Genomic DNA, 24,423 nt, shown 5'->3' with positions numbered 1-24,423 from the left:
GTGATTGCAGCCATAAAATTAAAAGATGCTTGCTCTTACATAAATCATAGCAAGATCCTTTATGACCCACCTCCTAGAATAATGGAAATAAAAGCAAAAATATATAACTGGTACCTAATTAAACTTCAAAGCTTCTGCACAGCAAAGGAAACTATAAACAAGGTAAAAAGGCAGCCCTCAGATTGGAAGAAAATAATCAATATGAAACAACTAACAAAGAATTAATTTCCAAAATATACAAGGAGCTCATACAAGTCAATAGAAGAAAAACAAACAACCCAATCAAAGAGTGGGCAAAAGACCTAAATAGGCATTTCTCCAAAAAAGACATACAGATGGCTAATAAACATATGAAGAGGTGCTCAACATCACTTACTATTAGAGAAATGCAAATCAAAACTACAATGACATATTAGTTCAACCCAACATTGGAAAGGACCTTGATGCTGGAAAAGATTGAGGGCAGGAGGAGAAGAGTCTGTTAGAGGATGAAATGGTTGGATGACATCACCAGCTCAATGGACATTAGTTTGAGCAAACTCTGGGAGATAGTGAAGGACAGGGAAACCTATCGTGCTACAGTCCATTGGGTCACAGCGACTCGGACATGACTGAGCAACTGAACGATATCAAGTTCAATCTACCTTGCAGATAGAAGAGAGATGATTGGAAGTCTGATTTACAAGTACTGGCCTGAAAGAACTGAGATTAATCATCAAACATTCTTCTAGAATGAGAGGATGCATATTTCGAAGACCAGAGGCAAGATTTAGAAGATTTTCTTCTGACATTGGAGACAAGATGCATGGACAATAAGAGACCCAAGATGTAAAATGAGAATCAAGATAATCATGCCCCAGAAGGCAAGGAAAGTATGTTGTAAGACAGTGGAAGTCAACAGTGTAAAAATGTGGCTGAGAGCATGATGGCAATAAAGGATTACAAAAAATAAAATATAATTTAATGCAATTATTTGCTGAAATTTTACTCTTTTTCAAGGAAAATAGAGCTACATATTCTTAATGAAAAATATCTGATTACAGTGTTGTTTAGAGATCATGCTGTTTGTTATTCCTCTGGAATTTTTACCCCCATACTCTTCAATGTCCCAAGAATATCTTTCTTACTATAAAATGCCCTCTGATACTGCACTTGTTTAAGAAGCAAAAGATTTATTATTTCATCATATCTTTTTAAATAGTTTGCAACGTCCTGGGATAGCAGATACTTAGGTTAGAACACTTAAAATATTCCAACCTAAACAGACATTTTAATTCTGCAAAGTATTCCTATTATAATTTATTTTATCAGTTCGGTTCACTCAGTTGTGGCCGACTCTTTGCGGTCCCATGGACTGCAGCACTCCAGGCTTCCCTGTCTATCACCAACTCCTGGAGGTTACTTAAACTCGTGTCCATCGAGTCGGTGATGCCATCTGACCATCTCATCCTCTGTTGGCCCTTTCTCCTCCTGCCTTCTATCTTTCTGAGCATTAGGGTCTTTTCCAATGAATCAGGTCTTTGCATCAAGTAGCCAGAATATTGGCATTTCAGCTTCAGCATCAGTCCTTCCAATGAATATTTAGGACTGATTTCCTTTAGGATGGACTGGATGGGTCTCCTTGCAGTCCAAGGGACTCTCAAGAGTCTTCTCCAGCACCACAATTCGATAGCACCAATTCTTTGGCGCTCAGCCTTCTTTATGATCCAACTCTCACATCCATACATGACTATTGGACAAACCATAGCCTTGACTAGACGGACCTTTGTTGGCAAAGTAATGTCTCTGCTTTTTAATATGCTGTCCAGGTTGGTGATAGTTTTTCTTCCAGGGAGCAAGCATCTTTTAATTTCATGGCTGCAGTCACTGTGCACAGTGATTTTGGAGACCAAGAAAATAAAGTCTCTTACAATTTTCAATGTTTCCCCATCTCTTTGCCGTGAAGTGATGGGACCAGATGCCATGATCTTAGTTTATTTTAAGTTGTTTCTAATATATAGAAGTATGGTATTATAACTTGGATCAGTTCATTTCAGTCGCTCAGTTGTGTCCAACTCTGCAACCACATGAACTGCAGTATGCCAGGCCTCCCTGTCCATCACCAACTCCTGGAGTTTACCTAAACTCACGTCCATTGAGTCAGTGATGCCATCCAACCATCTCATCCTCTGTCATCCCCTTCTCCTCCTGCCCTCAATCTTTCCCAGCATCAGGGTCTTTTTCAATGAGTCAGCTCTTTGCATCAGGTGGCCAAAGTATTGGAGTTTCAGCTTCAACATCAGTCCTTCCAGTGAATACCTAGGACTGATCTCGTTTAGGATAGACTGGTTGGATTGCCTTGCGGTCCAAGGGACTCTCAAGAGTCTTCTCCAACACCACAGTTCAAAAGCATCAATTGTTCTGCACTCAGCTTTCTTTATACTCCAACTCTGACATCCATATATGACTACTGGAAAAACCATAGTCTTGACTAGGTGGACTATAGTTGATAAAGTAATGTCTCTGCTTTTTAATATGCTATCTAGATTGGTTGTAACTTTCCTTCCAAGGAGTAAGTGTCTTTTAATTTCATGGCTGCAATCACCATCTGCAGTGATTTTGGAGCCTCTCAAAATAAAGTCAGCTACTGTTTCCACTTTTTTCCCCATCTATTTGCCATAAAGTGTTGGGACCGGATGCCATGATCTTAGTTTTCTGAATGTTGAGCTTTAAGCCAACTTTTTCACTCTCCTCTTGCATCAAGAGGCTCTTTATTCTTCTTCACTTTCTGCCATAAGGGTGTGTCATCTGCATATCTGAGGTTATTGATATTCCTCCCAGCCATCTTGATTCCAGCTTGCGCTTCATCCAGCCCAGCATTTCTCATGATGTACTCTGCATATAAGTTAAATAAGCAGGTGACAATATACAGCCTTAACATACTCCTTTTCCTGTTTGGAACCAGTCTGTTATTTCATGTCCAGTTCTAACTGTTGCTTCCTGACCTGCATAGAGGTGTCTCAAGAGGCAGGTCAGGTGGTCTGGTATTCCTGTCTCTTTCAGAATTTTCCACAGTTTATTGTGATCCACACAGTCAAAGGCTTTGGCATAGTCAATAAAGCAGAAATAGATGTTTTTCTGGAACTCTCTTGCTTTTTCCATGATCCAGCGGATGTTGGCAATTTGATCTCTGGTTCCTCTGCCTTTTCTAAAACCAGCCTGAACATCTAGACGTTCATGGTTCACGCACTGCTGAAGCCTGGGTTGGAGAATTTTGAGCATTACTTTACTAGTGTGTGAGATGAGTGCAGTTGTGTGGTAGTTTGAGCATTCTTTGGCATTGCCTTTCTTAAGGATTGGAATGAAAACTGACCTTTTGCAGTCCTGTGGCCACTGCTGAGTTTCCAAATTTGCTGGCATATTGAGTGCAGCACTTTCACAGCATCATCTTTTAGGATTTGAAATGACTCAACTGGAATTCCATCACTTCCACTAGCTTTGTTCATAGTGATGCTTCCTAAGGCCCACTTGAGTTCACATTCCAGGTTGTCTGGCTCTAGGTGAGTGATCACACCATCGTGATTATCTGGGTCGTGAAGATCTTTTTTGTACAGTTCTTCTGTGTATTCTTGGCACCTCTAACTTGGTTAGGATGTTTTATATTGAGATTAATGGCTGCAGTGTTAATAACCACACTCATTTTAAGAAAACTCCTACTAGTGTTTTAATGGGAAGAGAATAAGAAAGATAAAATGGAAATGATTTGAAGAAATTTATAGATGTTAGTTGAAACACTTGTTAGTAGTTTCTTCATTGGAGTAATTATTTGTGTTTTGTGCTTTTTAGGAAATCATTTCAAGAAACACACCAATCAGATTCTGAAGAATGGGGATTGTCAAAAGATCTGAGAAGTCATCTTGGAAGTTTAGAATCTGAACTTCAATTTCTAAGTAGACTTACTGGTATCAGTATAAGAAATTACTGCAAGAACACAGAAGACCTAACTAACACTGAGATGGCAGAAAAGAGTAAGCAGGTTTTTTTTTTTTTCTTTTGGCTGCACCAAATGGCTTGCAGAATATTAATTTTAGTTTTCCAACAAGGGATTGATCCTGATTTTACAGCAGTGAAAGTGTTGAGTCTTAACCATTAGACTCCCAGGGAATTTCCAGAGTAAGCATTAATTTCAATCAGGAAGTAGTATTGAGGTTTACCTTATTATGCATAGAAAATTAGTTTTCTTATCATTGAAATAAATTCTCCAAGGTAACGATTTGAATGTGTGGTTGTGGTAAATTTGTTTGTCAGGTGCCTATTGAACTTTACAGCGTGTGTAATATTCTTAAAAGCTGCCTGACATAGATATTAAAGAAGACATGGTCTCTCGTTATGTACCTGAGTAGTCAAGTAACATAGAAAAGTGATTTTAAGGAAAACAGCACTATTAGTTTGTAAATCTTAGCTGTTGTTCACTACTGATATGAGAAGTGTGTCATCTCTCATACTCAGATATTTCAAGAACTGGATCATTTGGCAGAGAAGGGTTTCTGGTCCCAGTGACTAATGCTATATTACTAAGAATCTGTGATACGCTAACAAGTAAAAAGAAGCTAATTCAGCTCTACAGTTGTATGTTGGGATCTTTGTTTAGAAGAAGAAATCATTTCAGGAAATGCTTCCTGATTCGTACAAAAATAACTCTCCTGACTGGGGAGAGCGAGAGTGAATGCATTTAGAATGGTCTTGTTTCAGAGCTTTTCCTATTGCTGATTTAGATTTCAATTTTCCTGGCTCTGCCAGGTTACTTTCAATTTTTCACATAATATCCAGCTGATCCATCTGATTTTCATCTTATAAAATTAGTTTACTCTCATCTTTTTTCTCTATATCCTTGTAGAGTTGTGCCCTTCTGGTAGAAAGGCCAATACAGGGTAGATTAAGAGGTACAAACTATTAGGTGTAAAATAAGCTATAAGGGTATATTGTACAATATGGGGAATATGGCCAATATTTTATAGTAACTGTAAAGGAGTATAACCTTTAAATATTGTGAATCACTGTATTATCCACCTGTAACATATATCGTATAGTACCTGTACTCCAGTTTAAAAAAAGAGCGAATTGTGTCCTTCTAAAAACAACTTCATTAGAAAAATATAATAAAGTCAAAATCATGGTTATCTCCTTTCTGAGACATATTGTATAACTTGGAAAAGGCATGAGGAACTTATGCGATATGTTAAAATTTCTGTATCTTGATCTTGATCAAGTATACAGCAAGTATACTTGCTGTATACTTAAGAAAGGACATTTTATGAGTGTATTCGTGTTATACCTAAAAAATACTTTTGCTATCATTTTAGTAACGTTTGGAGAGTTAACTGAGATAATTGCTTGGATTTAATTTATTGTCTAACTGGAGCCAGACAATGTTGAAAATATGAAAAATACCAGTTATCATAATTTGAATTTGTCTAGGGTTATACTATCATATTTCTATTTCTTACTTTAATCTTTGGTATCATTGAGAACTAGAAAATACAAGTTATCTTTAATCATATTTCTCAAAGGTGCACATCCTTCCAAGTATTTTCAATGCAAATGCTAATACTCTCACACATAAACGCATGTGTATTATAGACAGCCACACAAAATTAAATAATTGATATTTAAAGAAAATTGTTATTTGCAAATAAAAATCTTTGTTTTTCTGATTTACAGGTATTAAAAAAGTTTTGCAGAGACACAGATTATCAGGAAATTGCCACATGATTACGTTTCAGCTTGAATTTCAGATTCTGGAAATCCAGGTAAATGAAAGAACATGTTGTGGTAGATAACACAGATTCTGCTGTTATGAAATAAAAATACCCTACACCCCAGTTTTCAGCAGTGGCTGAGTTGAGGAGACATTCCTGAGCAGGACCCCTTGTAGCATGTTCATACAAAGTGGTACCATTAAAACATTTTTTTTTTTAATATGACTTCCCCAGCAACTGCATATGGTAGTATTATTGCTGAGAGCATAGTCTTTATTGGAATAGATGTAATGAGATGTTTGTGGGATTCCAGTGTGAGCCCTGAGGTCATGTGAACAGTCTTGGATGCCCTCAGTAGTCATCAATCATCTGTTAGTTATTTATTGCTGCTTAACATTTTCTCCCAAATTGAACAGTTTAAAACAACAAAAACCATTTATTATCTCACCATTTTCTGTGAGGCAGGAATTTGTGAGTAGCACAGTTGGTGTTCTTCCTCTGGCCTCTCCTATAGTTGTGGTCATCTGGGACCACCACAATCTGAAGACTGTTCAGAGCTGAAGGATTAGATGTCAGGATGGTCATGGTTATGCCAGCCAGTTATACAGGACTACTGAGGCACAACACTGGAGGAAGATACTCTTGGCTAGGATTTTCACATAAAATCAGAAAGGAGACAGACAGAATGTTAACATGCAACCCCTGGCCAGCATAGGGAGAATAAGACTCAGAGATCTTCAAAGTCTGGCTCCAAGAAGGGTTGGATCCAGGCATAATTTTGAGAACTAACCAAGTCTGGACATGTGCTTTGATAGCAAAAAAACAATTTCAATCAGTTTGTTTTATGAGTTTGGGCCTATAGGGAGAATGTATAGAGGAGAGAACAGGTAAGGACAGGCAAATTGCCTTGGCCTCAGTTCATCAGATAACTAAAGTGAATGTAGACCAGTTGTCACAGCCAAGTCATAGGGATAAGCTGTTTGTTTGCACTCACAGTACTGTGCCTGGATTCCTCATGCTTATCCTCAGCCACAGAAATAGCCTCAAGTTGTCCCTTTTTGTATAGGGGTTGATGCCAGATATTAGAAGTTACCCTCAACTAGTCATGAGTGATTGGGTCTAGGTATCTGCACTAGAAGTTTTGCCTCTTGTGAACTCTTTGCAGTCTATGTCCCTGGTGGTCACCACTGACCCTGGCAGGCTGAGAACTGACTAGGTCTCTCATCTGATGACAGAGTTTCCAACTTGCTCCCACCTCAGGGTATCTCTCTTTAGTCTGTCAAAGTGACACACGAACATCCACAGTGTGGCATTACCAAAACCAGTTGAGCAGGATGTCAGGTACATGGGTGATGAATATCCTTGGAAATACACTGCTGGCAGGTTGGCACCAGGTCTTGAAGCCATGCAAAATTCTCAGGATGATACTATAGTTCTGCATGACCTCAAAGATCATCTGCTGAAGACTAGAATAAAATATGGACCCAATTGAGTTGATCTCATTTATGATGAACAGCCCATTCCAGGACTCCAGACTCCTCAGAATTCCTGGATGTTGTCCCATTGCAGAAGGATGCATAGTTGGACCAACTGCCTTTTCTTTCTGGTTAATGTGATCTTAAACTCAGAGTGGTGATATACCAATGCTTACTTGCATTCTTGCCTCCATTAATGGCCAGGCCTATAGACTGTGTCAGGTTGGCAGAATCAGACCTCTGAGATCTAGTTCTATGTCTTAAAACATCTGCACTATCAGTGTATACATGTCCAGGAAACTGCTCAGGGACATCCTATTAGGTTGGTGCAAAAGTAATTGCAGTTTTGCATTGTTGAACTTTGCTGCTTGATATTGGAATACCTTCTTAAATAAATATGGTTATGTTATGCATCATTTTAATGTACATTTCTCACTTTATGTTTCTTTGCTAATTACTTATTACTTGCTGTTTATTTTATATTTATTTTAGACTATAGAAATGATATTAGACAAAAAGCAAATTTGAGGAGTTTTTTAATCTATGTTCAAAATGGGTTGTAAAGCAGAAGAGACAATTCATAACATCAATAACACATTTGGCCCAGAAACTGCTAACGAGCATATAGTGCAGTGGTGGTTCAAGAAGTTTTGCAAAGGAGACAAGAGCCTTGAAAATGAGGAGCCTAGTAGCTGGCCATCATAGGTTGACAATGACCAACTGAGAGCAGTCATCGAAGTTGACCCTCTTACAACTACATGAGAAACTGCCAAAGAACTCAATGTCAACTATTCTGTGGTCATTTGGCATTCAAAGCAAATTGTAAAGGTGAAAAAGCTCAGTAAGTGAATGCCTCATGAGCTGACCGAAAATTTAAAAACCGTTGGTTTGAAATGTCGTCTTGGCTTATTCTGTGTAACAACAGTGAACCACTTTTCAATTAGATTGTGATGTGTGATAAAAAGTGGATTTTATACAACAACCGACAGTGACCAGCTCAGTGGTTGGACTGAGGAGGAGCTCCAAAGCACTTCCCAAAGCAAACTTGCACCAGAAAAAAGTCATGGTCACTGTTTGGTGGTCTGCTGCCCATCTGATCAACTCCTGCTTTCTTAATCCCAGCAAAACCATTGCATCAGAGAAGTATGCTCAGCAAATTGATGAGATGCCCCAAAAACTGCAACACCTGAAGCCAGTATTGATCAACAGAATGGGTCCAGTTCTGCTCCACAACAATGCCTGAATCCACGTTGTACAACCAATGTTTCAGAAGTTGAACGAATCAGACTACGAAGTTTTGCCTCATCTGCCATATTCACCTGGCCTCTTATCAACTGACTACTACCTTCTCAAAGTATCTCAGCAACTTTTGGCAGGGAAAATATTACCATACCCAGCAGGAGGCAGAAAATGCTTTCCAAGAGTTTGTTGAATCCCGAAGCATGAATTTTTATGCTACAGGAATAAACAAACTTATTTCTCATTGGTAAAAATGTTTTGATTGTAATGGTTCCTATTTTGATTAATAAAGATGTGTTTGAGCCTAGTTATAATGATTTAAAATTCATAGTCTGAAACTTCAGTTACTTTTGTATCAACCTAATAGTAGCCTTGGGCTTTTATAGGCTTTTTCTTCCGTTGTTATTTATCTTTTTTATAGTCACTCCCTGGGTTATCTGGAGAGAAGCCAGATTGCTGGTAAAATTAGGCTCCTCCTTGGGAAGTTGTTGTTCAGTCACTCAACCATGTCTGACTCTTTGCAACCTTGTGGACTGCAGCACACCAGGCTTCCCTGTCCTTCACCATCTCCTGGAGTTTGCTCAAACTCATGTCCATTGAGTTGGTAATGCCATCCAACCATCTCATCCTCTGTCATCCCCTTCTCCTCCTGCCTTCAACCTTTACCAGCATAAGGGTCTTTTCTAATGAGTAGGCTCTTCGCCTCAAGTGGCCAACATATTGGAACTTCAGCTTCAGCATCAGTCCTTCCAATGAATATTCGGGGTTGATTTCCTTTAGGATTGACTGGTTTGATCCCCTTGCAGTCCAAGGGACATGTATGGGAAGCTGTACATGAGTCCAGTTGGATAAAAGACGATACTCTGAAGTTGAGATGAACAATCTACTCGGTGCAGCTGTACATTCCAGGATAGGCTGTGGCCAAAAGTTGATTGGTGTGCTCATTAGTGGGGCTTTGGTCTGAGAGATAGAATAGACTATTTTAATTTCATTTTGTTGAAGTTGCATACTTGTGGTCACTTTAATCCTTTGAAGGAAAGCATCAGTGGCAATGTGATCACATCAGAAGTCAGATCACACATAAGGTTTCAATTTAGGGACATTTTTTAAAATAATGTGATGTGCTTCTGAAGAATGGCTATTATTTGACCAGAGGCATTCCTAGCATGAACTGGTACTGCAGTTCCCACAGTGGCTTGACTTGAATGGTCCTGGGTGGCCACCATGAAGTCACACAGACAGGACCAGAGCCATGTGGGGCCTGCCATACATACTATAGTGACTACACTCCCTACCTCCTACCAGACAGTAGTGATACCAGCCCAGACCTCACCTCCCTATCAACAGTACTTTAAGCTAATATTCTGATCCTCATATTGCCAAAGCATGATTGAAAATTTTTTAACCATTTTATAATGGCCTGCAGTTACACTGTTAGTTCATATGCTTAACAAATTAAAATTAGTTGTACTCCATGTAATAGAAAACTTTATCTCTGTTGCTTAAACAAAATTGCAAGATCTGTTTTCAAGGACTAGTATTGTGGTTTTATGATCATCAGGCTCTGCCATCACCCACGTGGCTGCCACATTGTGGTGCAGTTATCACTTGAGCATTTCAGACATTGGGAAAGAGCTGGGCAAACAGGGGCTCACCTTTTCCATTGAACAGCATTTTGTAGAAATTGTAATACCCATCATTTTCACCTGCATTCTAATGGCCAATAAGTAAGTGCAGGGAAGGCTGGAAATTTAGTCTTCATTATGCATGGCCATGGGGCCAATGGAAAAATTGGAGCAAGAAAGAAGTCCACATATTGTGGACTACCAGCAGTTTCTGTCCCATATACTTTAGGGGATGCAGGAAAAAAAACTAAGGAAAAGAACAATTCATACAATTCGAAAGACCTAAAACTCAGTAATCGCTGAATCTCTAAAGGGACGTAAGTTGTTATTATATACATTTCAAAGTATGTAGGTGCTTTTGAACTGCTTGGTTTTACCTAATTTGCTATAGAAAGAGCATGCTGTCCCAAGCTATGTTAAGAACACTCTGTTTCTCTCTATACCTTAGAACTATATCTCTAGTGAAATTGCCAGGTTAAAGGAGATGTACATGTACATTTTGATTGATAGTACCGAACTGCCTTCTAAAATCCTTTTACCATTTTACATGTTGGGCAGACTTTTATACTTGAGACTGATAGAAAAAAAGCAGTGGTAAAGAAATAGCTATATTTTATGTTCTAAAATATTTTTAAAAAACAAAATTTCCACTAGAGGGAGATGTTTAGCTATCAGAAAGTTTAAAAGTAATCTAATAAGTCTATCTTACTTTAGAATATTGTTTTTATGAAATCATAGTAGTACAGTGTTAGAAACCACAGGTGACCTAAAATCGTATAAATCAGATGTTGGGACCAAAAGTAAACTGATAGATTATCTGGCTCAACCCTCTTACTCTGTAGGGAAACACACCCAGAATGTTTGAATGATTACCCATGTTGGCACAGTTCTTCTTGTCATATGCAATTGGAGCATACAATTCTTTTCTCCAGATTTACTGTCTGATGTTGTTAGTGTTGTTGTACTGTTTGTGAGGAGTTGCAAGAATATTAGAATTAACATGTATCAGCATTCATAGTCCATGTAGCATAATAAATCAAATGGGTGGCAGTTTGTGGAATAAGAGACAAATTGAATGTATTTTTGTAACTGCTCTCCCTGAAACCCAACGAACTGGAAAAAATGATCCAAAAATAGGGAACTTTTTAAACTAAAAAGAATATTTGTCTTGGTACAAGTTCAACTACTGGGAGCTATAAGAAATAAAATTGACAGCTTGGGTAATCACAAAGTTATGTGAGACAACCAAGAACAATGGCAGGGTTGAACAATAAGGTTCACCTCCTACACAGAGCCAGCCCTTCAAAACTGAAGAGGTGGCTATTTCATCTAATGCATAGAAACAAACAAAGACAATTAGGTAAAATGAAGAAAGATAGTAATATGTTTGAAACAAAAAAGAACAAGATACAGCCTCAGGAAAAAAACCTAATGATGCAGAGATAAGTAATTTACCTGATGAAGAGTTCAAAGTAATGGTCACAAAGATGCTAACAAACTCAGGAAAAGAATGCATGAATACATTAAGAACTTCAACAAAGATATGGAAAATGTAAGTTCCAAACAGAGGTCCCTGAGTTGAAGAATACAATAACTGAATTGAAAAATATGTTAGAGAATTTCAACAGCTGACAACATGAAAGAGAATAAAAGATCAGTGAACTCAAAGACAGGGCACAGAAACTCACCAGATCAAAGCAAAAAGAGGGAAAAAGAATGAAGGTGAAGGTAGCCTAAGGGATTTATGGGATAAAATGAAGCATGCTAACATTCACATATAGGCATCCCAGAAGGAGAAGAGAAAGGGTACAAAAACATACTTAAACAAACAATGGTGGTAATCTCACTTCCCTAAACTATAAAAACAGTTCTTCAGATCTAGGAACCCCAGAGAGTTCCATGTTAGAGAAACCCCCCAAAACCCCACACAGAGACACATTAAAATCAAAATACCAAAATTTGAAACCCAGAAGAGACTCTTAAAAGCAACAAACGAGAAAAACAATTGTTATATATAAGGGAACCCCCTAAAGACTTTCAGCAGGTTTTTTAGCAGAAACTTTGCAGGTCAGAGGAGAGTGGCAGGATGTATTCAATGTGCTGAAAGAAAATAATTTCCAACCAAGATTAAACTTGGCAAAGTTATGATTCAGAATTGAAGGAGAGATAAAAGAGTTTTGCAGATAAGCAAAAGCTGAAGGAGTTTATCACCACTAAACCAGCCTTAAGAGAAATGTTAAAGGGATTTCTTTAAGCTGAAAAGGTCAGTAAATTGGTAACAGGAAAACACGAAAGTATAAGTCTCACTGGTAAATGTAAATATATAAGTTTTGTTGTTCAGTTGCTAAGTTTTGTTGTTCAGTTGCTAAGTTGTGTTCGATTCTTTGCAACCCCATGGACTGCCGCAGGTCCGGATAGGTAGTGAATTAATCACTTACAAAGCTACTATGAAGGTCAAAAGAAAAAAGTAAAAACAACTAACTACAATAATTATTTCTGGGAGTATGGCTGAGTCCCTTTGCTCTCTACCTGAAAATATCACAACATTGTTAATCAGCTATATTCCAGTATCAAATTAAAGATATGAAACCCAAAGATAACAGAAGGAAGGGAATAAATAACATAGATCAGCAGAATTGCCTGGTGGTCTAGTGGTTAGGACTCTGCACTCTCACTGCAGAGGGCCTGTGTTTGATCCCTGGGAACTAATACCCCACAAGCCATGTGGTATGGCCAAAACAAGGAAAACTCTGAACATAGATCAGAGCAGAAACAAATGAAATAGAAACTAAAAAGACATTAGAAAAGATCAGTGAAACTGCCGCTAAGTCACTTCAGTCGTGTCCGACTCTGTGCAACCCCATAGAGAGCAGCCCACCAGGCTCCCCTGTCCCTGGGATTCTCCAGGCAAGAACACTGGAGTGGGTTGCCATTTCCTTCTCCAATGCATGAAAGTGAAAAGTGAAAGTGAAATCGCTCAGTCGTGTCCGACCCTCAGCGACCCTATGGACTGCAGCCTTCCAGGCTCCTCTGTCCATGGGATTTTCCAGGCAAGAGTCCTGGAGTGGGTGCCATTGCCTTCTCCACAATGAAACTAAGAGCCGGTAATTTGAAAAGATAGTCAAAACTGAATAAACATTGAGTTAGACTCACCAAGAAAAAGAAAAAAGACTTAAAAAAATCAGAAATGAAAGAGGAGTCATTACAGCTGCTACCACAGGAATACATAGGATCATAAGAGACTACTATGAACAGTTATGCACCAACAAATGGATAAACAGCTAAAAACAACCTTCCAAGGCTGAATCAGGAAGAAATAGAAAATCTGAACAGACTAATTACTAATAGATTGAATCAGTAATTTAAAACCTCCCAACTAACTAAAATCCAGGACCAGATGGTTTCACTGATAACTGTACCAAACATTTAAAGAATTAATACCAGTGGTTCTAAAACTATTCCAAAAAGCAGAGGAAGAGCACTTTGAACTCACTGTATAAGGCCAGCATTACCCTGATACCCCAAACAGACAAGGGCACAAGGAAGAAAATTATAACCCAATGTCCCTGGTGAACATAGATGCAAAAATCATTAATAAAATATTAACAAACTAAATTCAACAATGCATTAAAAGGATCATACATGATGATCAAGTGAAATTTATTTCAGGGTTGCAGAAATTGTTAAAAATTTGCAAATCAATTGATGTGTGTATCACATTAACAGAAAAATAAGGATAAAAAATATGATTATCTCAATACATGCAAAAAAAGCATTTGATTAAAGTCAACAACCATTTAGCAAATTTAACCATTTAATCATTTCAACAAAGTGAGTATAGAGGGGATATACCTCAAAATAATAAAGGATAAATATGGTAAGCTCAACAGTGAAAATAACTCTTCCTGTAATATCTCACTGGAGTAAGAAATGGCAACCCACTCCAGTATTCTTGCCTAGAGAATCCCATGGACAGAGAAGCCTGGTGGGGCTACCATCTGTGGGGCCGCAAAGAATCAGACATGACTGAAGTAACTTAGCAGTAAGATCTCAGATAAGACAAAGGATGCCTACTCTTGCCATGTTTACCCAACACAGTATTGGAAGTCATAGCCAGATCGGTTATATTTTTTTAAAAAAGGACTTTGCTAGTGGCACAGTGGGTAAGAATCCACCTGTAGTGGGCACAGGTTCTGTCCTTGGTTCAGGAAGATTCCATATGCCACAGAACAACTAAACCCATGAGCCAAAACTACTGAGCCCATGTACCCTAGAGCCGGTGCTCTGCAGCAGGAGGAGTCACTTCAATGAGAAGACCACACAACACAACTAGAGAATAGCCCCCACTTGCTGCAACTAGAGAAAGTCCACACGCGGTAATGAAGACCCAATGCAGCCAATAAATAAATAAATTTAAATAATAATGAAAGGCATCCAAATCAGATAAGAAGTAACAATGTCACTGTTCATAGGTGATATATGTTGTTATTTATAGAAAACCCTAAAGGCTTCCTCCCCACCAAAAAACTGTTAGAATAAATGAACAAATTTAGTTAAGTTGTGGGATACAAAATCAATTAATCTGTTGCATTTCTATACGATAATAGCTACCAGAGAAATTAAGAAAACAATTTCATTTACAATAGCATCACAAAGAATAAAATACCTACAATAAGTTTAACCAAGGAGATGAAAAGCCTATGCACAGAAAGCTATGATATTGATGAAAGAAGTTTAGAACAGAAGTAAATAGAAAGATATTCCATGCTTGTAGATAGGAAGAATTAACATTGTTAAAATGTCCACACAGCCGAAAGCTATATACAGATTCAGTACAATGCCTACCAGAGTTCCGATGTGTTCTTCACAGAACTAGAAGAAACTCCTACAATTTGTTTGGAAGCACAAAATATCTCAAATAGCCAAAGCAGTCTTGGGAAAGAACAAACCTGGAACCATTACACATCTTGATTTCAAATTGTATTACAAAGCTATAGAGATCTAATCAATATTGTCTTGGCATAAAGTGGACGCATATGTCAATAGAACAGAATAAAGAATCCAAGAAATAAACTCATACATATGAGTTAATTTATGTCTGCTTACCTGATAACTCAGTTGGTGAAGAAGCCGCCTTCTTCTTCACAATGCAGGAGACCCCGGTTCAATTCCTGGGTCGGAAAGATCCACTGAAAAAGGGATAGGCTACCAACTCCAGTATTCTTGAGCTTCCTTGGTGGCTCAGCTAGTAAGGAATCGCCTGCAATGAGGGAGACCTGGTTTCGATTCCTGAGTTGGGAAGATCCCCTGGAGAAGGGAAAGGCTACCCACTCCAGTATTCTGGCCTGGAGAATTCCATGGACTATAGAGTCCATGGGGTCTCAAAGAGTCAGACACAACTGAGTGACTTTCACTTTTATGTCAAAAGAGCCAAGACTATAGAATGGGGAAAGGATAGTTTCTTCAATAAATGGTGTTGGGAAAACTGGATAGCCACATGCCAAAGAATGAAACTGGACCACTCTTATATCATACACAAAACCTAACTCTAATTAACAATTAACAATATTAACTCAAAATAGATTATAAATTTGAATGTAAGACCTGAGACCATAAAAATGCTAGAAGAAAACATAGGTGGTAAGCCTCTTGACATCACTCTGACAATGACTTTTTAGATTTGACACCAAATGCAAAAATAAACAAGTGGAACTATATGAAACTAAAAAGTTTCTGCACAACAAAGGAAACCATCAACAAAATGACAAGACTGAATGGGAGAAAATAGTTGCAAATCATATCTAATAAGGTATTAATATCCAAAACATGTAAATCATAGGCTTTATAATGACAAGATAATTTGCCTATTCTAATGGGTAAAAGGCCAAAATCCAACATACACACACATACTCAAACAAAGACAAGATATTCCTCTGAGATTTTTTCTTTCCTTTCTTTTTCTTTTGTCTGTGTGGGTTATCATAGCTTTATATGAGATGTAGTTCACATAACATATAATTTATCCATTTAAGGTATACATTCAGCAGTTTTTAATCTGTTCAGATTTGTGCAACCATCACCGTGTCCAGTTTAGAACTTTATTACCTCAAAGAGAAACTTCATGCTCTTTTTCACCCCTCATTTGCCCTTCTTCTGCCCAAACCTGACTTATCCATATATCTTCTGTCTCTATAGATGTGCCTATTCTGGGCATTTCATAAAAAATGGAGTTACATAATTTTTGGTCTTTTTTTGACCAATTTCTTTTACTTAGCACCACTATTTTCAGGATTCATTCATTCATGTTATCACATGTATTGTTACTTCATTCTTTTTTTCTAGCTGTGCTGTGAGGATATATCACATTTTGTTTCTTCATTCATCAGCTAAGAAACATTTGGCAGCTTGTTTTTTCCTTTTGGCTGCTATGGATAACACTTCTGAAACTACTCATGTATAGGTTTTTCGGTGGACATATTTTTCATTTCTCTTGTGTATATCTAGGTAGAGAATTACTATGGGGCTTCCTTGGTTGCTCAATGGTAAAGAATACACCTGCTAAGCAGGAGACCACCTGCAATGCAGAAGACTTGGGTTCAATCCTTGGGTTGAGAAAATTCCCTGGAGAAGGAAATAGCAACTCACTTGAGTATTCTAGCCTTGAAACCCCGTGGACAGAGGAGACTGGTGGGCTACAGCCCTTAGAATCACAAGAGTTGGACACAACTTTGCGACTAAACCACCAGCACCAGAAAATTACTGGGTCAGATGGAAGTACCAGATATGACTAGTATGTTGAGCATTTTTTCATAAGTTTATTGGCCATTTGTATTATCATCTTTGATGAAATGTATGTTGAGATCCATTGCCCAGTGTTTAATTGGGTTATTTGTCTTTTTATTATTGAGTTGTAAGAGTATTCTGGAAATTTGTTTCTGATTAGATGTGGTAGTAGAGGCCCACAGTCTTCTTTAACTACAGCTGCTCCTAATAATTCCCACTATATTCTTGAGCAGCTGAAAAACTAAACAAAGATTACAAGCCATTAATACCCATTTCTCCAGCAGCTGAAAATACTGAAAAGTCAGATACACCCAGACAAATGGGGAAGAGTCAGTCATTTATCTGCTCATCCTGTATCCTTAGGAAATAGCAGAAATTGCTGGATCTACTCCTGTAAACAAAAAAGATCCACAGAGTACACAGCACAAAGATGGTACAGAGTTTGTTCATCATCATTTAGGATTCTTGCCATGAAAGGAATTAGAAAATGGAGTTAAAGTCTCTTTGAAAGAATGAATCCAGGAAATGCAAGAACATGCTATATTGTAACTGTTTACATTCTCAAATGAAAACATTCAAAGAAAACTGAATAAAAGGGAGACAGCTGAGAGAAAGAAAGGAAGAAAGAATAAAATGATTATAGTGCTGAAAGCTAAATTAGGAGTAGCTAGGAGTAGAATATAGGAGAAGGCAATGGCAACCCACTCCAGTACCCTTGCTTGGCGAATCCCATGGACAGAGGAGCCTGGTGGGCTGCAGTCCATGGGGTCGCATAGAGTCGGACACGACTGAGCGACTTCACTTTCACTTTTCACTTTCATGCATTGGAGAAGGAAATGGCAACCCACTCCACTATTCTTGCCTGGAGGATCCCAGGGACGGGGGAGCCTGGTGGGCTACTGTCTATGAGGTTGCACAGAGTTGGACACGACTGAAGCGATTTAGCAGCAGCAGCAGCAGGAATAGAATATGGAGGATAGGCTTGAGAAAAACCACAAGTGCAACTGAAAAGAAGAAAAATCTGGAAAACAAAATGAAGATTTGTGTGATTTTTTTCCAAAAAACAACCAAAAAAATGAAACAGAAATGATAGGTAAATATATAGCATGAGAAAATTTACTAAAGAAGAAAACCTTTATTTTGCACCTTAAAATATTTAACAGTTTATTTAACAATCCTCATTATTGTATATAGTGTTGTTTTAGATTTTTGTAGTAAGGAGCTGTTAGGCTTTGTCTTCATTTCATATTTCTTTAAAGTACAAATTGGTGTAGATGGTAAAGATCTGCCTGCAATGCAGGAGACTGGGGTTCGATCTCTGGGTTGGGACGATCCCCTGGAGGAGGAAATAGCAACCCACTTCGGTATTCTTGCCTGGAAAATCCCATGGACAGAGAAACCTGGTGGGCTACACTCCATGGGGTTGCAAAGAGTCAATGATATATTAGAATTCAAATTGCTGAGGCAGAGAGTATAAACTTTTTAAGTTATGCATTATCAAAATGATGTTATAGATTAACATGTCATCTCATTGTTTTATATTTACATTTATCCTGTCAGAGTGAACTTTTTTTTTCCATGTAACTTGTCATTTACCTATAAGTTTTTAGTTCATGTTCTTTGCCTTTTTCTTTTAAGTTTTCATATCTCCTTGTCATGTTTATAGAACAAATTTTCCTTGTTTATTACTTTTCTTTTAGTTATGTCATTTTATAGCAATAGTTTGTATTTTTATGTAATCATATTTGCTATTTTGTTGTTGCTGTTTACTTAGAAAGTTCTTTCTCACTCAGTAATCGGTTAAATGTCTATATTTCTTCCTCATATTTTATGGCTTCAGTGTTTACATTGAAGTAAGTAATTCACTCAGTGTTCATTTTCTTTTTTTTTTTTTTTTATTTTTATTTTTTATTTTTTCCTAATTTTATTTTATTTTTAAACTTTACATAATTGTATTAGTTTTGCCAAATATCAAAATGAATCCGCCACAGGTATACATGTGTTCCCCATCCTGAACCCTCCTCCCCACTCCCTCCCCATACCATCCCTCTGGGTCGTCCCAGTGCACCAGCCCCAAGCATCCAGTATCATGCATCGAACCTGGACTGGCAACTCGTTTCTTACATGATATTTTACATGTTTCAATGCCATTCTCCCAAATCCTCCCACCCTCTCCCTCTCCCACAGAGTCCATAAGACTGTTCTATACATCAGTGTGTCTTTTGCTGTCTCGTACACCGGGTTATTGTTACCATCTTTCTAAATTCCATATATATGCGTTAGTATACTGTATTTATGTTTTTCCTTCTGGCTTACTTCACTCTGTATAATAGGCTCCAGTTTCATCCACCTCATTAGAACTGATTCAAATGTATTCTTTTTAATGGCTGAGTAATACTCCATTGTGTATATGTACCACAGCTTTCTTATCCATTCATCTGCTGAAGGACATCTAGGTTGCTTCCATGTCCTGGCTATTATAAACAGTGCTGCGATGAACATTGGGGTACACGTGTCTCTTTCCCTTCTGGTTTCCTCAGTGTGTATGCCCAGCAGTGGGATTGCTGGATCATAAGGCAGTTCTATTTCCAGTTTTTTAAGGAATCTCCACACTGTTCTCCATAGTGGCTGTACTAGTTTGCATTCCCACCAACAGTGTAAGAGGGTTCCCTTTTCTCCACACCCTCTCCGGCATTTATTATTTGTAGACTTTTGGATAGCAGCCATTCTGACTGGTGTGAAATGGTACCTCATAGTGGTTTTGATTTGCATTTCTCTGATAACGAGTGATGTTGAGCATCTTTTCATGTGTTTGTTAGCCATCTGTATGTCTTCTTTGGAGAAATGTCTATTTAGTTCTTTGGCCCATTTTTTGATTGGGTCGTTTATTTTTCTGGAGTTGAGCTGTAGGAGTTGCTTGTATATTTTTGAGATTAGTTGTTTGTCAGTTGTTTCATTTGCTATTATTTTCTCCCATTCTGAAGGCTGTCTTTTCACCTTGCTAATAGTTTCCTTTGATGTGCAGAAGCTTTTAAGGTTGATTAGGTCCCATTTGTTTATTTTCATTTTGTTTAGGTTTGGAGTGAGGATCTGAGGCATTCTTTTAAGAAATAACCCAGATCTTCCCTAGTGGTTCAGTGGTAAAGAATCTGCCTGCTAATGCAGGGGACACAGGGTTGATCCCTGGTCTGGGAAGATGCCACATGCTGCGGGACAGCTAAGATTTATACCACAACTACTGAGTCTGTGCTCTAGAGCCCAGGAGCCACAACTGCTGAGCCCATGTGCCACAATTACTATAGCATGAATGTTCTAGAGCCTGTGCTCTGCAGCAAGAGAAGCCAACTCAGTGAGAAACCTGTGCCCCCACTTACTGCAACTAGAGAGAAAGCCCATACAGCAATGAAGACCCAGTACAGCCAAATAAATAAATAATATTTTTTAAAAGGAAGTAACCCTTTTGCACAGTGAAGAAAATCATAAACGAAAAGACAACCCACAGAATGGGAGAAAATATTTGCCAATGAAGCAACTGGCAAGGGATCACTCTCCGAAATAAACATACAGCTCATACAACTCAGTACCAAAACAATGAACAACCCAATCAAGAAATGGGCAGAAGATCCAAATAGACATTTCTCCCAAGAAGACATAGAGATAGCAAGAGGCATATGAAAAGATGTTCAACATCACTAATTGTTAGAAAAATACAATCAAAACTGCAATGAGGTATCACCTCATGGATGATTCTGGTGATGGTCAGAATACCCATCACCAAAAAATCTACAAAAACCAAATGCTAGAGTGGGTGGAGAAAGGGAACCCTCTCACACTGTTTGTGGGAACGTAAATCAGTACAACCGTTACGGAGAATAGTATGGAGCTTCCTTAAAAGACTAAAAATAGAGCTGTCAATCCCATTGGTGGGAATAAGTCTGAATAAAAACGTGGTTTGAAAGGAGTTTTTATTGTTCAGTCACTAAATTGTGTCCAACTCTTTGTTGTTTCACTGTTTCCACTTTTTCCCCATCTGTTTACCATGAAGTGAGAGGATGGAATGCCATGATCTTACTTTTTTGCATGCTGGATCTTAAGCCAGCTTTTTCACTCTCCTTATTAACCCTCAGAGAAGGCAACCCAATCCAGTACTCTTGCCTGGAAAATCCCATGGGCGGAGGAGCCTGGTAGGCTGCAGTCCATGGGGTCACTAAGAGTTGGACACGAGGACACAACTGAGCGACTTCACTGTCACTTTTCACTTTCCTGCATTGGAGAAAGAAATGGCAACCCACTCCAGTATTCTTGCCTGGAGAATCCCAGGGACGGGAGAGCCTATTGGGCTGCCATCTATGGGATAGCACAGAGTCGGACACAACTGAAGTGACTTAGCAGCAGCAGCATTAACCCTCAGCAAGAGTCTGTTTAGTTCCTCTTCGCTTTCTGCCATTAGAGTGGTATCTTTCAAAGGATAATGTACCCTGGTGTTCATTGCAGCACTGATTACAATAACCAGGACATGGAAGCAACTTCAGTGTCCATTGACAGAAGAATGGATCAAGAAGATGCGGTACAATGGAACATTACTCAGCCATAAAAAGGAGGAATAATGTCATTTGCAGCCACATAGATGGACCTAGAGATTGTCATACTGAGTGAAATCAGATAGAGAAAGACAAATGTGTATCACTTATGTGTGGAATCTTAAAAAAAAAAGGTACAAATGAAATTATTTTAAAAACATAAATAGAGTCACAGATGTAAAAAACAAACTTATGGTTAATAAGAGGAAGGGGAAAAGGGATAAATTAGAAGATTGGGATTGACATGTTGTTGTTTAGTCACTAAGTTGTGTCCAACTCTTTGTGGCCCCATGGACTGCACACTAGGCTTCTCTGTCCTTCACTGTCTCCCAAAGTTTGCTCAAACACATGTCCATTGAGTCAGTGATACCATCCAACCATCTCATTCTCTGTCGCCTTCTTCTGCCCTCAGTCTTTGCCAGCATCAGGGTTTTTCCAACGAGTCGGCTCTTTGCATCAGGTGGCCAAAGAATTGGAACTCCTACTTCAGCATCAATCCTTCCAAAAAGTATTCAGGATTGATTTCCTTAAAGATTGACTGGTTTAATCTCCTTGCTGTCCAAGGGACTCTTAGTCTTCTCCAGCACAACCGTTTGAAAGCATCAATTCTTCAGCACTCAGCCTCTTTTATGGTCCAGCTCTCACATCCATACATGACTACTGAAAAAAACATAGCTTTGGCTATATGGACCTTTGTTAGCAAAGGATATCTCTACTTTTTAATACACTGTTTATGCTGTCTAGATTAGTCATAACTTTTCTTCCAAGGAACAAGTGTCCTTTAATTTCATGGCTGCAGTCACTGTCCACAGTGATTTTGGGGCCCAAGAAAATAAAGTCTTTCAGTATTTCCATTTTTTCCCTGTCTATTTGCCATGAAGTGACAGGATCAGATGCCATGATCTTAGTTTTTTGAATGTTGAATTTTAAGCCAGCTTTTTGACATGTATAGACATTTTACATATAAAATGGATAACTAATAAGGGCTATAGCACAGGGAATTCTACTCAGTACTCTGTAATGATCTATATGGGGAAAGAATCTTAAAAAAAAAGACTGTGGATGTCTGTGTATGTATAACTGATTCACTTTGCTGTGCATTTGAAATTAGCACAACATTATAAACCAACTGTACCCCAGTAAAAAAATTTTTTTTAAGTAACCCATATTTGCAGTACTTTTTATTGGTTACTTTTCCTATAACTTAGTGACATTTCATTTGGCGTATTTTGAAAAGTAGTTTTTTCTCCTTATTTAAAAGTTGACTGTGCTTTGATAAAAAAAAAAAAAACTTTTTTTTTTGTTCTTATTTTAGGATAAAGAGAGTTTATCTTCTGTTATTACTGACCTCAGCATAATAATGGAGCCTACGGAATATTCAGAATTAAGTGAATTTGTGTCTAGGTAAGATATTTACTTATTTTTATAAAGATATTTCTTTCAGCTTACAATTTTAAGTTTACCTGTTCTTTTTCTTGATAAGTAAATATCAAAATGCCTCTAAAAGCATAACACCGGTTTTGGTCCTGATACATAGGCACTGTGCTAAGGGGGAAGTGAAGTGAAGTGAAGTTGCTCAGTCGTGTCCGACTCTTTGCGACCCCATGGACTGTGGCCTGCTATGCTCCTCCATCCATGGGATTTTCCAGGCAAGAGTACAGGAGTGGGTCGCCATTTCCTTCTCCAGAGAATCTTCCTGACCAAGGGATCGAACCCAGGTCTCCCGCACTGTAGGCAGACGCTTTACCCTCTGAGCCACCAGGGAATTTAAGGGGGAACATGACATCTGTTAGCAACTGACAGGAGGGCAGAGTGACTGGGGGAGTGTTGGATAAGATACAGTCAGCAATGTATGTAAGGTCCACATTATGGATTTTGGAGCTTGACCATAGTCCTATGACAAATGTGAAGGTATGGAAAGATTTTAAACAGAGCCTAAGCGAGGCAAAATTTTGACATCTCGGAAAGGATTGTTGTTGATGTTGCAGGGAGAAGGGATTTAAGGGGTGCAAAATTGGATACAGGAGGATCGGTGACTAGCCCATTAAAACAGTTCAGGGAAACAGAAATTTGTAGTTTGGACTAGACTAATGGTGGCTGAGGTAGAGGACTGGGTAGATGGGGTATATTTAGGAAGCACCATTGAATAGGCATGATATTGGTTGAAAAAGAGGGGTCAGGAATCACTGACAAATGATAATTCCTTGATGATGGTGACTGCATTTGTTGAGATAGGAAGAGTTGCAAGAAGAGCATGTCAAATGAGATTGTGGCTTCAGTTTGGACATGTTGAACATAAGTGCCTTTGAAACACTAAAGTAAAAATAAGAAGTAGGCAGCTAAAAAGAGATGTAAGTAGTAGATATAAACACTGGGGTTTTCCACCAGTGGGTAAAGTTAAAACTTTGAGCAAGAATGAGATTGCCTGTGGAGAGAATATAGAAAATAGGGAAAGGACTGAAACTGAACCTTGAAGAATTCTAAAATGTATGTTGAATAGATTTGAAGGATCCTGCAAGGGATTTAGAAAACTGAAAGATGGGAGGGCAAACCAGGAATTTATTGTTGACCTTTGCCAATTGGATTGACAATTTTTCTTACACGTCTTTAAAGAAATCCTTCCAGTGTCTACTGGAGTACATAGGTTGTGAAAAGAAGTCTGCTATATTGTTTGTGTGTATGCATGCATTTTGGGGGCTGCTTTCATATCTATTAATTTTTTTTTTGACAGTTTCTGCTATTTCTAGAGAGTGTTTATGTGAACATTTCTAGCCATATCTTTTCAGGTACTTTTACTGTCCTTTTCTCTTTCTTCTTCTCCAACTCTGATTACTTATATGTTAAAACATTTGATATATTATGTTATCTTCAAGTTCTGCAATGAGCTCACTGAAGGGATTCGTCATGTCTAAAGTAATGTTGTTTTTATTTCTAGTGTTTTCATTTGATTCTTAATTTTTTCTCTCTGCTTAAATTCCCCATT

General features: G+C 38.2%; 1 protein-coding gene across 2 annotated transcripts in view; it reads left to right on the top strand.

Annotated features, from left to right (window-relative positions):
• Positions 1-24,423, top strand: part of CENPP (centromere protein P) — a 237,069-nt gene that overhangs the window by 14,642 nt on the left and 198,004 nt on the right. For both annotated transcript variants that reach the window (XM_005901835.2, XM_070375280.1), the window contains exons 2-4: positions 3,826-4,007; positions 5,701-5,789; positions 22,756-22,844. In XM_005901835.2, coding sequence (XP_005901897.2) covers positions 3,826-4,007; positions 5,701-5,789; positions 22,756-22,844 — 360 coding nt within the window. The remainder of the gene's footprint in view (positions 1-3,825; positions 4,008-5,700; positions 5,790-22,755; positions 22,845-24,423) is intronic.

The sequence above is a fragment of the Bos mutus genome, chromosome 8 (assembly GCF_027580195.1).
Source record: "Bos mutus isolate GX-2022 chromosome 8, NWIPB_WYAK_1.1, whole genome shotgun sequence".
Lineage (NCBI taxonomy): Eukaryota > Metazoa > Chordata > Mammalia > Artiodactyla > Bovidae > Bos > Bos mutus.
Note: the sequence above shows the minus strand (reverse complement) of the source record. Positions and strands in the feature narration are given on the sequence as shown.